At 41.8% G+C, this 16,110-nt stretch overlaps 1 protein-coding gene across 3 annotated transcripts in view; it reads left to right on the top strand.

Annotated features, from left to right (window-relative positions):
- PLD1 (phospholipase D1) overlaps positions 1-16,110 on the top strand; it is a 166,375-nt gene that overhangs the window by 127,646 nt on the left and 22,619 nt on the right. For all 3 annotated transcript variants that reach the window (XM_075202132.1, XM_075202133.1, XM_075202131.1), the window contains 5 exons: positions 831-959; positions 5,795-5,913; positions 6,036-6,149; positions 12,015-12,125; positions 15,782-15,870. In XM_075202132.1, coding sequence (XP_075058233.1) covers positions 831-959; positions 5,795-5,913; positions 6,036-6,149; positions 12,015-12,125; positions 15,782-15,870 — 562 coding nt within the window. The remainder of the gene's footprint in view (positions 1-830; positions 960-5,794; positions 5,914-6,035; positions 6,150-12,014; positions 12,126-15,781; positions 15,871-16,110) is intronic.

The following is a 16,110-nucleotide window of genomic DNA, read 5'->3' as shown; positions in this document are numbered from 1 at the left end:
ACCTTTTAAGAACTGTGGTGCTTTATAGGAACTAACCCCATAGGTAAGCACCAGAAATATATTTGTAGGTGCCAAGGCTGCCTGGATCCCAGATTTTTCCAGACCCTGCAATAAATGTAAAACCTCAAAGATGGAAATGAAATGAAAAGGAACATTGTAGTTGTAGAACTTTCTGCATTGTGTTGAAGTGGCACAATATATTGTCTTGAATGTATTCTCTAATGTAAAATAACATGGCTATATCTGCGATGTTTACTTTGGTATAAATACTGCACAAACAGTAGTATAAATACTACATGTGCAAACTTAATATAGAGTCTGTGCTAATTGTACTGGTGGTGGTCCTTGTAACACAGATCTCGGGTAAGTGCTTTTCAAGTGTGCGGCTTTACTATACCGGTGTTGGCGTATGATCTGCAGCTTATTATTGATACCGGTGTTGGCGTATGATCTGCAGCTTATTATTGATACCGGTGTTGGCGTATGATCTTTGGCTTAATATTGAGCAATTTATCTTACTCCCTGTTAGTCAAACTGTAACAATCATCATCATCATCATCATCAGGTATTTATATAGCGCCACTAATTCCGCAGCGGCTTTTATCTTCTTTCCAATAACAACTACATTGTAATTTAAGGTAACTTTGCTGTTTGGGTTCATTAAGTTACAAACACGGATGGTGGTCTAAGTTTGACTTTTCATTAAAGGTAACTTGTTCTGAGCAGTACATGATCTATCACTAGTTTTAATAAAATGGCGAAACCTTTTCACATTATACCCAGGTTCTGGAGCTGATTGTTTGCTGTTTGTATATTTGTGCTGTTTGCAGACAGGGGATCTGTCCGTAGTTTACAGACAGGTGTAGGAGAACTTCTGGGGGAAACCCGATTCTGGCATGGAAAAGACTACTGCAACTTTGTCTTCAAAGACTGGGTACAGCTGGATAAACCCTTTGATGGTAAGTTACTAAACCATACATGAGTAACATGCTAGATTACAGTGTTGTTAACGACCAATGTTTCAGTTTCATAACATACTCTCAAAGTCTATTTTACCTTAGTTGCCATTTTTAGAAGCAGGGAACAGTTGATTTCTGATGGCACCCTTTATTGGCTAACTGGACAAATTTAAAATACAAGCTTCCCAGACTACTGTGGACTCTTCGTCAGGCATTATACAGTATAAATTCTTAAATGCAATATACTTATACACACAATTACAAAACAATGAAATTATTTTTTTGATATATGTGGGATGTAAACGTTGTTTAAACATGGATGCACAGATGTTGATTTGCAGAATTAACACGTGACACAAGTCCTGGTTCAGATCATACATACTTGTGAGGTGAGGAGGATTGCAGAGTCTTTTGAAATGTTTTTGAAATAGTATTTGAATAGACATTTATTGGGAGAGACAGTTTAAAGATAACTACACTTTAATGGAATTCATAATGACATATTAAACATCTGTCTCTATATAGGTAACAGTGCAGGGTTGGACATTTTTGCATGAATTTATTTCTGAAGTTCCCCATTAGCACAGTGACTCGTAGGTCATTATTATTGTGGTCACTGCTGCAAGAAAACTGTTTTGTGATTATTATTAACATTCTTTCTTTGCTGCCATGTTGCCCTTTTCCCCTCATTCAGTCCTGTTGTGGGATATGCCACACACACAACTAGGTACACTCAGGGCCGGATTAAGGGAATGGAGGCCCCTGGGCTAAGGGGGCCTCCATTCCCCCGTGAGGGCCCCCCCCCCGTGATCCGAGCTGCCCGCCCCCGGCACTTACATCCTTCTCCAGCGCGCTGTACACTCTTTACTGAGGAGATCTCGTGAGAGTGAGATTCACAAGATCTCCTCAGTAAGGAGACTACAGCGCGCCGGAGAAGGACCGCAGTGAAAGTGCTCAGCAGCACTGATCGCACCGGGGGCGCCCCCGCCCCTGACCGATCAATACTGCTGCTGAGCACTTTCAAGGGCCCCCTGGATGCCATAGGCCCCTGGGCTGTAGCCCAGTTAGCCCTATGGTTAATCCGGCCCTGGGTACACTAAACTGGATGATTTGCAGGAACGGGTACCCCGTCAGTGGTATAGGTGTGTGTGTCTCTCTCTGCAGTCAGGGAGATCTGCGACTGTGCGCTGAACCACTTATAGGAACTACACACAATTGGTTGTTTCAGGTTAGATTGTTGTCTGTATGGTATGAGAGGATAGTAGTTATCATACAGGTTGGCGTACTCTTATAATTTTGCATGGACTTCCAGGTGTCAGGTTTTCTCTAGAGTTTGGTTGAAGTCCAAAAGGTTAATCATAGATATGCCATTTTTTTAAAATTTGAGAATCTCTTGTTTTGGGACTATAACCTTGCTTGAGAAAGACTCTCCCAAGTTCCACTAGATGCTTTGCTCTGTCTATAGCAGCGGTTCCCAAACGTTTGCAGTTCGCGGCACGCTTAGAGTATCCATAATTTTTTCAAGGCACCTCTCCAAAATATTATATTATTATCGAGCAGTCCCCTTTTATAAGTAGTCAAAAAAAATGTAATAAGTATTTAGGTCAGGACAGAAATACTTATTTAGTTGTATACAAAAATAATACACATAAATCCAAGGGAAAAGAATATTTTTATATATATTTTTTTCAATTATATTTCTGTCAAAGAATAATTTACAGCTAACACACACTGTGCCCCCTTCATCCACACACATACTGTGTCCCTTCATCCACACACTGTGCCCCTTCATCCACACACTCTGTGCCCTCCTTCATCCACACACTATGCCCCCTTCATCCACACACTCTGTGCCCCCTTCAGGGCCTGATCAACCACTAGGCTGACCAGGCTGCAGCCTGGGGCGCTGGGTCCCAGGGGGTGCCGCGCTGCGGGTATTTATTTATTTTTTTCCTTTTTTTTTGTAATTAATTTTTTTTGTTCGGGGGGGTGGGGGGCGGGGGGAGGGTCGCCGCGGGGGGTGGACGGCTCGACGATCAAAAGCATTGGTGGTCAGTGGTTAGCAACAGGCAGCCAATCGCTAGGCTGCCTGTTGCTGTGCAGCAGACAGGAAGCAGGATGTCTTCACTTCCTGTCTGCTGATCTGAGGAGTGAGGAGCGACGCTGGCCAGCACAACAACAGGTAAGTGATGGGGGGACTGCCATGCATATCTATAGGGAGGGGGGGAACTACCCTGCATATCTATAGGGAGGGGGGGAACTACCCTGCATATCTATAGGGAGGGGGGGGAACTACCCTGCATATCTATAGGGAGGGGGGGGAACTACCCTGCATATCTATAGGGAGGGGGGGGAGGAACTACCCTGCATATCTATAGGGAGGGGGGGGGGGAACTACCCTGCATATCTATAGGGAGGGGGGGGAGGAACTACCCTGCATATCTATAGGGAGGGGGGGGGAACTACCCTGCATATCTATAGGGAGGGGGGGGAACTACCCTGCATATCTATAGGGAGGGGGGGGACTACCCTGCATATCTGTAGGGAGGGGGGGAACTACCCTGCATATCTATAGGGAGGGGGGGGGAACTACCCTGCATATCTATAGGGAGGGGGGGAACTGCCCTGCATATCCATAGGGAGGGTGGGAACTACCCTGCATATCTATAGGGAGGGGGGGAACTACCGTGCATATCTATAGGGAGGGGGGGGGGGGAACTACCCTGCATATCTATAGGGAGGGGGGGGAAACTACCCTGCATATCTATAGGGAGGGGGGGAACTACCCTGCATATCTATAGGGGGGGAAACTACCCTGCATATCTATAGGGAGGGGGGGGGGAACTACCCTGCATATCTCTAGGGAGGGGGGGGGGGAACTACCCTGCATATTTATAGGGAGGAACTGCCCTGCATATCTATAGGGAGGGGGAGGGGGGACTGTCATGCATATGTATAGGGAGGGGGAGGGGGACTGTCATACAAATCTATAGGGTGGGAGGGGGGGGGGGGCTGCCATGAAAATCTATAGGGAGGGAGAGAGGTTGATATGTATTAAAGAGGGCAGAGGAGGGGGGCTGATATATGTGACTGGGGGAGTTTTGATGTGACGGGGGGATAGCTACAGAGTGGAGGTAAGGAAAATAGCTGCAAGGGGGATGGATGCAGGGTGGGAGGTAAAGAAAATGGCTGCAGCAGGGGTTAAGGAAAATGGCTGCGGGGGGGGATGGGTTGGTGGTTAAGGAAAATGGCTGCAGGGGGTATTTAAAAAATAGAGCAGCTTTGGGGGGCATAATCTTATGATTGTGTTGTGGTCACATGGATGCTCTCTGTGGTCTCAGCAATCACTAGAATACTAAATATTAGTGAGATGGGGCTGGTAGAGGTTTGTATTTGATTGACAACAAATATTCAGATGTTGCTTATATATGCCTGTACAATGGGGTACTTTTAGCTGGCCATAATGGAGTGTTTTGTTTTAACTAAAGGGCCTAATCATTCAGGGTTTGCATTATAATACATTTTTGCATTTTCAAAACAGGACGCCAACTTTCCAGAAGGCAGCGAGAGGATAACAAAGTTGCAAGAGAGAAGAGCAAGAACAGGTAAGAGACAATGGCACAATCTGTCTAAATTTGAATGCTGGAGAATACACCTGAACATTCATATTCAGGAGTGTTCCTATACACCTATATATTCGGAGGAGGAAGGGGGCGCTGCGGCCGTATTAGCCTAGGGCGGCCAGAACCCTTAATCAGGCCCTGGCCCCCTTCATCCACACACTCTGCCCCCTGACTTTGCCTCCTGTGCATCCACGCTCTGCCCCCTCTGTATCCCGCCGTGGACAGGAAGAAGAAAAAAAACGAAAAAAAAAAACTTACCAGCATCCTATCTTCTGCCACTTCTCACTGAATATGTCGGGCGTGATGACGTCATGCCCGGCATTCAGTGAGAAGCGAGGAGGGAGGATGCTGGGTCCCAGGCGCCGTCGGATTGGTATTTTTTTTTTTTTAATCTTCTGCTTCTTCTTCTTCCTGTCTACGGCACCTCTGTGACAGCGCCACGGCACCCCTGGGAGCCGCGGCGCACAGTTTGGGAACCTAGGGGCTATAGCGTCAAAGCGGTTATAGTAGAATTGTATTGCCTGGCTGTAAGTGACTGTAACTAAACAACACATTATAATAATGTACTTAGTAGGGCTATATGATCCAGTCACACAGCAATGTTGGTTTGGAGAGTCAGAGGGTTAAGTATAGAAGGAGAACACATGTATGTTTTGAGTGAACTGTGTAGAGGGATGATGATTGAATAGAATACCCTTGGTAGAGTAAGAAGGTAGATAACTGATAAACTTGCCTGAAGAGATGACTTTTCATTGAATACTTGAGGCTAGGGGCTAAGTCTTATTATACAAGGGAGGGAATTTCACAGAGTTTCCACTTTGAATCTTAGGGGGGTATTCAATTGTTAGCGTTAACGAAAAAAAACGAGCGCTCAAAAAATCTTAGCGTTAATACGGTAATTACTCGCGGAATTTCAGGGAGCGGCGAGCTGAAATTCCGCGAGTAAACTACCGTATTAACGCTTTTCGCGCGCAATATTACCGTATAAACGGTAATATTTTTTGAGCGCTCGTTTTTTTTCGTTAACGCTAACAATTGAATACCCCCCTTAAAGCTCAAAGTAAAATAATATAAAGAGTGCTTGACTTGGGTTAAACTGGAGCAGCCTCTTACTTGAAAAGGATATTTCACATTTTTTTGTTAATAATGTTATGTAAACATATTAATATATACCCAATACAGTGTCCGCCATCTGCATTCATCTCTGTTTAGACTTTATTGACAGATACCAAACACCTAGAATGCCCTGGCATGACATTTCTTCTGTGGTACATGGAAGAGCAGCACGTGACGTTGCAAGGCACTTCATTCAGCGCTGGAACTTCACAAAGGTGTGTGGTTCATTGGTGTTCTGCTGTACAAATACTAGAGTCCTCTATACTAGCTCTGCTTTATGACTTTGGCTGTTAGACTGTACACCTTATTGTTTAAGTTGTTTAATCTTCTGTTTTAGATCATGAAGCCTAAGTACCGTTCTCTTTCCTACCCATTCCTGCTTCCAAAATCCCACAAAACAGCCAAGGAGATGCCCTATCAGGTGCCAGGGTCGGTTCATGCCAGAGCACAGGTAGGTGTGGCGTCTGCTAGATTTCAAAACCGTAAAAAACACTGACATAGAAGTCATTATGTTTATTGTTACAGAGGTTAAAAGCATTATTGCACTTCAGCAAATGGAAAACCTGCCCGCCCTCTCCTGGTTCATGCTCTACGTGACAGTTACATGTAACCATAAGCTTTCCACAGCCGAGGAAATATGAAGAAATAGAGCCAGTGTTTCACGTAGTAGAAGAGTTGGGGAAATTGTGATACATCCTCATCTTTGGTGCATACATTTTATAGTGTGTTTTAGGTGTGGTTGTGAAATGAAGTATCTGACAAATGTCAGCTGTATTACTAACATGAAAACGTTATTGAAGATAAGGGCTCCTTATGAAATTTGTTAGTCAACAGCAGCATGTTAAACTGTAATATACTGTTATACCCAATGTTCTCTGTAAATTAAGGGATATCAAAATAAGGGTTAAAATCTTAAATCTAATGGCACCTTCACCGTATAGAGCTGCATTGAGATTCTGCTCATCAGTTTAACTAACTATGCACTATAACACTGTGATGTCCAGACTGCTCAGTGTAGAGACAACAGTGGTCATGCTCTACAGGAAGAGAAAAGGACATCAGCATTATACGGTGATCCCCTTTGCACAAAATTATGTCTAGAAATGTCACATTTGCCAATGCAATACAGCATATTGACATACTAATGGAGTGCAGCATGTGAGGTGGACGGTGGGCTGTGTGCTGCTGAGAATATCACTGTCAGGCCCCCTATTTGATGTGATTTACTGTTAGCTGCTAATGAGACCAGCTGATGTTCATTCACAAATTCCTCATCAGCTTTCAGCCTATACATGTCCTTTCCTAGCACACCGGCCTCTGCTGAATCATTATGGCTTCCCCCTAGACCCTTCTGTCCTGATCCCATCCTTTTCTGACTACTACCCTGCACCAGGGTCTGTATAGGTTCTGTAGTCCCATTGGTTCCCCTTTGTAGTTGTTTCTGTCCATCTTGGCCTTGCTCACTGCTCGTGGCGCAGCTAAGATGGCGACCACCGGGAATTTGTTTACCCTGAAGATAAAAGTTGCTACCATAAGACCCCGAATATCTCAGTGGTCCCCAGGGCACAGCAACATCTATATCTCCTGTGTAGTCTGCCACTTTTACCTCAGAGTGTGTGCGACAAGGAGGACAGACATTCCTCCTTGTTCATCATCATCATTATTTATTTATGTAGTGCCACTAATTCCGCAGCGCTGTACAGAGAACTCATTCACATCAGTCCCTGCCCCATTGGAGCTTACAGTCTAACTTCCCTAACATAGACACAGAGAGAGAGAGAGAGACTAGGGTCAAGAGCACCTGGAGGAAACCCACGCAAACACAGGGAAAACATACAAACTCCACACAGATAAGGCCATGGTCGGGACTCGAACTCATGACACCAGTGCTGTGAGGCAGAAGTGCTAACCACTAGGCCACTGTGCTTGTTGTTCCCATGGGTCTTAGGGAAATAACATCTAAGCATAACACCTGTGCACATGAATGTACTATTGTCTGTCTCAGAACAAATGTACAAAATGTATTGTTTCACAATACATGCCACGCATTATACAAACCAGCATCAAGTACATGTAAATTCAGGTGATCCTATATCTGACCATTTTAAGTTCGTGATAACTTCCCAACGCACTGTAATAGCTCACAAACACTCAGGGCTAGATTTACTAAGCTGGGGGTTTGAAAAAGTGGGGATGTTGCCTATAGCAACCAATCAGATTCTAGCTGTCATTTTGTAGAAAGTACTAAATAAATGAAAGCTAGAATCTCATTGGTTGCTATAGGCAACATCCCCACGTTTTCAAACCTGCAGCTTAGTAATTCTAGCCCACAGTAGTAATTCACACACATGTCCTTTAATGTCCGTACCTTAACATGACTTTAGATGTTCAATGTTGTATTTGTTTGTTCCATATATTCAAATCTAATACCTTTCTGTATTGTTTGTATATATTTGCATGGGTCACTAGTATTTCTTTCACGTAGGGCAGCTTGTATTGGGCTTAGTGATCCTGTCATAGAGTACATATCCAGTTCACACAGCCAGTTCAAAGTACAGCACATGTTGATGGAACAAGTGTGGGTCCTCAATGAGGAGCTGCAGTGAGAGGCTGCTTTCTGCCATCCAATGCAGGGAGATGTTTCCCAGACATTGGCACTTTCCATAGATCTGTGGGCGTCTCCTCCATACAGAAGAATTGTCAGCAGAAAAACACTGTGCTTGGAAACAGATGGAGGGACCTGGAGCAGATGGAAAGTGGAACTTGACTAGTGCTCCTGTCTTATGCAGAATGCTGGAAAATATCATATTTAAATATTGTCCTCCCCTCTAGCAGAGTTTGGGGGAAAGCATCAAACTTCCTTTTATGAGCAATACCAACATAAAGTAATGTCTGTAGTCTGGGCTGTGTTTATAAGTCCTGCTAAGCAGCAAAGCACATCACAGCCACTGTGACCCATTGCATTTCTGGTTCTCATTCACTGTACCCACTTCATCATGTGAAATGTTTTTATTTCTCTGTCTCAGTGTATAAAGCAGTAAGAAAGATGACTGAAACCTGTCTGAGAATCATACCAAATAAGTAACTTAGAACGTCCTGGATACTATTTAGTGACGCTTAGAACTGAAACGTTCTATATATTGTAGAAGTAAATAATGTGTATTCTGACTTTGACCTCCGTTTTAAGATGCTGATGCCTTATATTTTGTGATGATGGCGTAGTGGTTAGCACTTCTGCCTCACAGCACTGGGGTCATAAGTTCAATTCCCGAAGATGACCATATCTGTGTGGCGTTTGTATGTTCTCCCTGTGTTTGCGTGGGTTTCCTCCGGGTGCTTCGGTTTCCTCCCACACTCCAAAAACATACTGGTAGGTTAATTGGCTGCTAGCAAAATTGACCCTAATCTCTCTCTGTCTGTCTGTCTGTGTATATTAGGGAATTTAGACTGTAAACCCCAATGGGGCAGGGACTGATGTGAGTGAGTTCTCTGTACAGCGCTGCAGAATCAGTGGCGCTATATAAATAAATGATGATGATGATGACCTTCTCACAAACATTTAGGCAGCCATAGCTGTCGTCAAGGTCATGGTCGTTCTTAAGCTGTGTAATATAGATCATTTTTGTATGTGTCATCCCATGTGACCTATAAGTAAGGAAGATGCTTATGTTGTGTATATAAAATATAATATTATAACTCTCCTTTTATCAAACTCCTTTCTCTGTTATGCTTTAACATTAGTTTTTATCTTTGTGAGATGGACAAATGTCTACTGATATTTTACAGACTCTCACATGATTGTTGTATGTTATCTTCAAGGTATTAGGAATAGAGCACATGGCAACATTTCAAACTAGATGCTATTAGCATTGCTATAAATAGACGGCTACATCTTCCTGTCTGTATTATTTGAATATAGTACACATTTACTTATTGTCCGACTTATTGGCTGCCATATGCAATATTATCTACACCTTTGTCATCTGTTTTCTTTATTTCTGTGTAAAATGTGAAAATAATTGGGCACTTTTATACAAGTGTTCTTAGGTCAGATTTGCTAGTTTGCAAACAGTGGAGTTCACCATAATGTAGCTTTGGATAGTAAATTGTTAATACGTTTTGCTAGTAGCATTTTCTTAGAATGATGAAAGAGTGGAACAAGCCATGCTTACGTGTTTTGTGGGTGAGGCACTGATAGTAATCCACAAGCATTCTCCTTGTACCAGGACACTGCTGTCCCCAGATAGTGATCTGTCAGATGGAATACCTTTAATGCTGGTGTGGAAAAATGAACTGTAGCGCTAAAATATACTCCTAAAGCTCCCCCTGCTGGTTCAATGTATGTATTGTATTCTTTATTCTGACGATGTAATACAATAAGAGATTTATTTTTATCTAACATAGCAGCTTTATGTCACCAGCAGTAGGTTGTCCGAGGGAAGAGATTAATAGTAAACAATCCATTAGTAGTTCTCTGATTGTGTGCTGAACGTACTGTATATTTGGAAAATTATGGAGGACAAAGGCTATCGTTGTTTTTTTTCTCCGTGTAAAAGGTATGAGTAATAAGTGTGATTGATAGTATCTGTTTTTTAAACTGAACGCTATGAGCTTAGTCATTTGTTCAGCTTATTCATAAGCAATAGGGTCACTTCTTCCTGGTGTTGCATCATTACTGGAAATCATAATTGTTTCCATAAACTCTCTATGCACCCCTCCCTTGTTACCTGCAATATGACCCTCAACTAGTTCTCTGTCTGTTACTATAAAACTAAGCACACAAGCTGCAGTATCCCAGCGTGTGTTGCCCTAAAACAAGACCGATGCCAGATCGTCCAATTATGAATCCGATTTTTATTGGGTAAATAAAATTTTTATTTGGAAAATACACTTTGAAGATAGCAGCTATCATCTTGTGCATTCATCTTCCAGTTGCACTGATAGTCCCTATTGAACCTGGGCCAAGTGTCTGAATAGTTACCAATATCATCCAGTTTGGCCAACCGTACGTGGCTCTGTCTTACTTGATATGCTGATGCTCCATTTGAAATATTGGAATTGGCAGATATTGAAGTGTGAAGGCTCCAAAATTGACTTATAGAGAAACGTTCACATTTGCATTCATCAGATGACCAGTATGTGATCGGTGCTGATTGCAGTACCAGGACCCTATGTGATCCAGCCGGACAAGTGTGGACAGATTGATCCTGTTGCTCAGCACTCGGGCTGAGCAGTGTGTTTGACCTGTGAGTGCTCAGATTGAGGCCTTTACACAACTTCCTTCTGGTGAGACACCTCTAAGTATCGTCCCTGCCATCAATGATAACACTTTTGTATGGAGCCTGCTAGCTGGTTATACATTTATCCACAATTCTTTTTCTTCCTTTTTACAAACAGGTTGTGAAAATTGCTCAGTTCATTAAGATCACATAGTATACTAGAAGCTATGATAAGAGTGATTGTTTGGACATGAACTTGATTTTTTGCTGTTTTAATAAATACCAGTCTTGCACCATAATCACTTCTTCAAAGCAAAATAGACCTATAACGATCTATTTATCAAAAAGCACTGTATCTAACCTAGTGACTTTGCTGTGCTTCCTGTAATATTTAAACAAAGGCATGGACATCCTGAAGCCTGAAGGTTTCTCACACCATGTTTAATTTTCTGTATAATTCTATGAAAATACTACCACATATCTTGTGTCTGGGATATCCTGGTATCCTAAGTTATTACAGCTAAAATACTTACACCCCTAGCGTTTCTCACAGTTGTCAAAGCCTAATCCAGGTGTCAACATCTGCAGGAAAGGGAGGTTCAGACTGCGCGGTGTCACTTATTAGCGCAGCTGCTGACTTAATCTTGTCATCAGCTGAGGCTTAGTCCAGTCAGCGCCTGTGTTAATAACTGTGACTCTATGAATTTGAACTGATCCTGATTATCAGCAGCGAGACAGTGCTATATCTAAGCACTAGTGTCAGGGCGTTCTAAGCAACTGTTTTGGTTCCTGGTACGTGAAAACTCATTTAAGGGGATGGGAATGTTGTGTATAAATGTTATTTCCGATGGGAGACCAATTGATATTATGATCTTTGAATTAGATACTGTATTTTACCTATTCCACCTATTTAAAAAAAACACAGTGATATGGGTTAACCGGTGGAGGCTAATCTTTTACCCTCATTATTCCATGCAGACCACACTTTTCTGATAAGCGTGTGTAAAATACTAAAAACTACTAAACCGCGTGTGATGTTTCCCTATGTGAATATATCTAACATCAGCTAATCCCGCAGTTTTGTATTTTATTCCTAGGTGATCCGTTCTGCAGCAGACTGGTCAGCAGGTATTAAGTACCATGAAGAGTCTATCCACAATGCTTATGTACATGTGATAGAAAATAGCAAGCACTACATTTACATTGAGGTAAGAACACGCTGCTTGTTGTGTACACATTGTGTTCACCCACTGTATGCATTTGTTTAGAAGGGAAGGCAGAAAAACATGAAAAAATCTTAAATAAAAATGTCAGCGATTACTGTGGAATCATGAAGCTTTCAGCAGAACATATTAAATTGCAATCGTGATTAAAGCCTAAAGAATCATTACATTTCATTTAAATGGCAAAGTAACTAATGAATATCCTTTTAACTAAATACTATATTACCAAGACCCGCTCTTTCCCAGGAGAGCATTAATCTTACGAGTTTCACATGTAGGCTGATTATATTTGTATTTTGGCGTAGGGTAACTTAGATATGTAATTGTAAGCCCTCTCATAGAAATGATAATATGGAAAATATTATGTCATTTGGCCACAATAACATATAGAGCTGACTATTTCCTCAGATGTATAGGCTCTGGAGAGGGAGAGGTGGAAATTAGGGATTTGTTTCAAGAAAGGGAGGACTAGTAGGTGATATCTTCTTTTTAACCAGTGTCACAAACATTTGGGGCTTTGTCGTCCAGGCTGAGATGTAGGATACTACGGTAACCATTGAGTTCCAAGTCTCTCCATATATTAATTCTCTGGCATTAATCCTGACTACAGCTGCTGCCAAGTCCCAAGTTTTCCTGTGTACCGAGTCTTTCACATTAACCCTGGTCACAGCCATTGTTCTGTTCCAAGTTATCCTGTATACTGAATCTTCAGTATTTACTCCAGTCACTGTTAGCAATAAGTTTAAAGCTATTCTTGGTACCAAACCTCTGGCATTAACACTGACACTGGCTGTTCTCCAGTTCTCCAGTGCATCAAGTCTGCAGCTTGTTAGTGTGCTGCCTTGTATTTATTTCCCTGACTGCTGTCTTTGACAATTATTTGGCTACCAGCCATTGGGTTTCATGCCTGCACATACACACACTGCTGGTAAGCTGTAGATATTGTGATATGATTGACAGCATACTGAGCTTGGAAGATAGCAGAGTACATACTACACATTATTTCAGTATTTCACTCCAAACTGTCTAGAAAAATAGGAACCATTTGATAGAAGGCCATAAGTTATCAACTCCTGACCTCCTGTAACTCAATTCCCAGCAGCTCCCACACCTAGGCTTGGGTCCCTGCACCTATGCCACCGCCTGTTAATATGCAGGGGGAGGCTGGACTTTGGGGGAGGGGGGGCAGGGGGGCATCTGCCACAAAATGTTAACCATTATGGATTGGTTACACATAGAGTGTAAGGTGTTGTATCTGGATCTCTATCACTCAACTACATCTATTTACTACTGTATACAATCCATAAAGCTTTAATAATGAAATAAGGGCATGGATTGACAGTCATACAGGATGGGGCATAAAGATCTCCCATAATTCGAGGGGGCACTGTGTGAGTTGTATTGGGGGTAAAGAGGTGGGGTAGATTTAATTCGGTAGGTTAGGCTCTGCCATTTTTAGTACCCATCATGAATTGGACCAGTGAACATCGGGGCTTTGTTGTTCAAGCATATTATGTGAACAATCGTTCTGTGATAACGAAGCAGAGAGTGTTCCATACACGCTTCGCTCAGAGTCAAACTGCATCTGTACCAAATAGGAAAACGATTTTGCTAATGATTTCAAATTTTTGGGCCCCAAACTGGATAATGTGGATACAGAACATGTATGGTTTCAACAGGATGGGGCCACAGTTCACACAGCACAACGTTCGCTCGGAGTGTTCCCTGGGTGTTTGATCTCTTTAAGGGGAGAAGTGGGGTGGCCGGCACGGTCACCAGATTTAAGCCCATATGGCTTTTTCCTTTGGGGATATATGAAGGAAAAGGTTTTCAAACATCGTCCTCAATCTCTTGAGGATTTGAAGGAAAGGATCAGACAGGAAATCCAAGACATTCCACCTGATATGACCAGGAGAGTGATGGAGAAATTCTGGGAACGTCTTCAGCAATGTATTTCCAACGATGGCCGCCATTTGTCTGATATGATTTTTAAAACCCATTAAAACAAAACTAGTTTTTATGTTCTTTTCAGAAATAAATATAATGTTTTCCTAAATAGTTTTGTTAATTTTTTATACCCTTTCAAAATGTGGGAGATCTTTATGTCCCACCCTGTATTATAAACTTATACCGTCACTTCTGTGAGGATAGGAGATAAAAGAGACAGGAAAAGCTGAATATGTCTTCTAAACTTATTTAATATGGGGAAAGCAAACCATGAGACTGTGCTCCATCTCAAGCAGACAAGCTGTCTTCAACCTCCCAAACTGGTTCCTGCACTGAATGGATGGACAATTCAGGTGATGAGGACATAACCTATTATCCCTGCAAGTCTTCAGCTGCGTTATCTTGTGCATTTATGAAACAATTAATGAGGTATCTTTTGAAACCTGTTAAAATGGATCTGAAAGAAGGATAATCTAAAGTATATAAGGCAAAGAGTGGAGCTATTGGAGGACACACAAGTGACCACTGTAGCTACCGCACATCCTTGTCCAATGTTTCCTCGGGTTATAAGAAGCAACTCGATCATCTTTGCCTTCAAAACAATGATAAAGAGAATGGAAGCAGAAACAATCTGAGAAATAAAGGAGTAACAGAACCATTATGTCCAAAGCAGCTGTATTACATCCTGATAACATACTTATCAGGATGTAATATAGGTTGACCAGGTCACTGCAACACTTTGTCAGCCATAAAGGGCCTGGTGATTAAAACAAGCAGATGTTTAGGAACACTTGAATTTCTGCCTATACATATAATAAGTGACATCCCACTTACTCTAGCAGTGTGTTACAGGTCAGTGTTATAGGTCAATGCTAGTTAATGTTCAGAGAAGATTTTTCTATATAATCTTTGCTTTGGGGAAAGTGGACTACATTATAAAATAATTGGATACTAACATCATGCAGTGTTCTGTAGCATGTTTGATATTTCTTTGTCCCTCCTGCACTTCTGCTCCCTCTGTCATCACACTGCTGCTAAGCTGAGGCTGAGCTTGTTACTTTAATATGTCTGTGACACCACATCCAAGTGGCAGTTCATTATGGCTATTTACCATGCAGTACTGTTAAAGTGTGTTTCTATATCTACAGAAAAATATCAGAACAAGTATGCACATGTTCATAGAGCAATAACATTTTCTTACTAGAAACCAATGTTGTCAAGAGTAAAAATGGCATTGAAAGCAACACTTCAACTCATAAGACTCTTATATACCTTTTATCAAGATATAATAGCTGTCTAAGTACTCTTCCGCTTGTCATTTACATATTCATATAAGGCATTTTTATATCTGACCATGGTTCATTTTTTTGTTGTATTGTTCTATTTTTAGTATATATCAAGCAGTAATTTCATTACCCACTTATATCCAGTTTTTATAAATCATTTTACACCTTTTACACAGATGTTACTCTTTTTTCTGATCTTTTTGAATGAAAGATTGTCTTGAGAGCTTACATTCTACATGAGATAGAGGGAACAAGGGACAGATGGGTGTAGTGTGGGCAGGCTGGTTGAACGTGTGTAGTTTTAGCTAAGATGTTATAGACAACATTAGCAGGTATACCCCAATAACTCCAATGCCCTATTTCATGTCACATCCTCTATAAAACTGTATTACTTTGAATTTGTTCCAGAACCAGTTCTTCATCAGTTGTTCTGACAGTAAAGTTGTGTTTAACAAGATTGGAGACACAATTGCTCAGAGGATCATTAAAGCTCACAGGTAACTATGTTCTTTTTATATAACACAATGTACATTCCCTCCAGCAAAGTCTTAAGGCACTGAAACATAATAAATGTTTTTGCTTATTTGTGCCTACTACAATGAAACATACATGCTAGATATACTGTAATTCCTTTTTACACACACACACACCGACACACACACACACACACACACACACACAGTGACCTGAGACTGACGCCCTGCTACCAGGCCCATAGGCAAACCGAGGGGGGGGGG

Source organism: Mixophyes fleayi, chromosome 3 (assembly GCF_038048845.1).
Source record: "Mixophyes fleayi isolate aMixFle1 chromosome 3, aMixFle1.hap1, whole genome shotgun sequence".
Classification (NCBI taxonomy): Eukaryota; Metazoa; Chordata; class Amphibia; order Anura; family Limnodynastidae; genus Mixophyes; species Mixophyes fleayi.
This window is presented reverse-complemented; position numbering and strand designations above follow the sequence as displayed.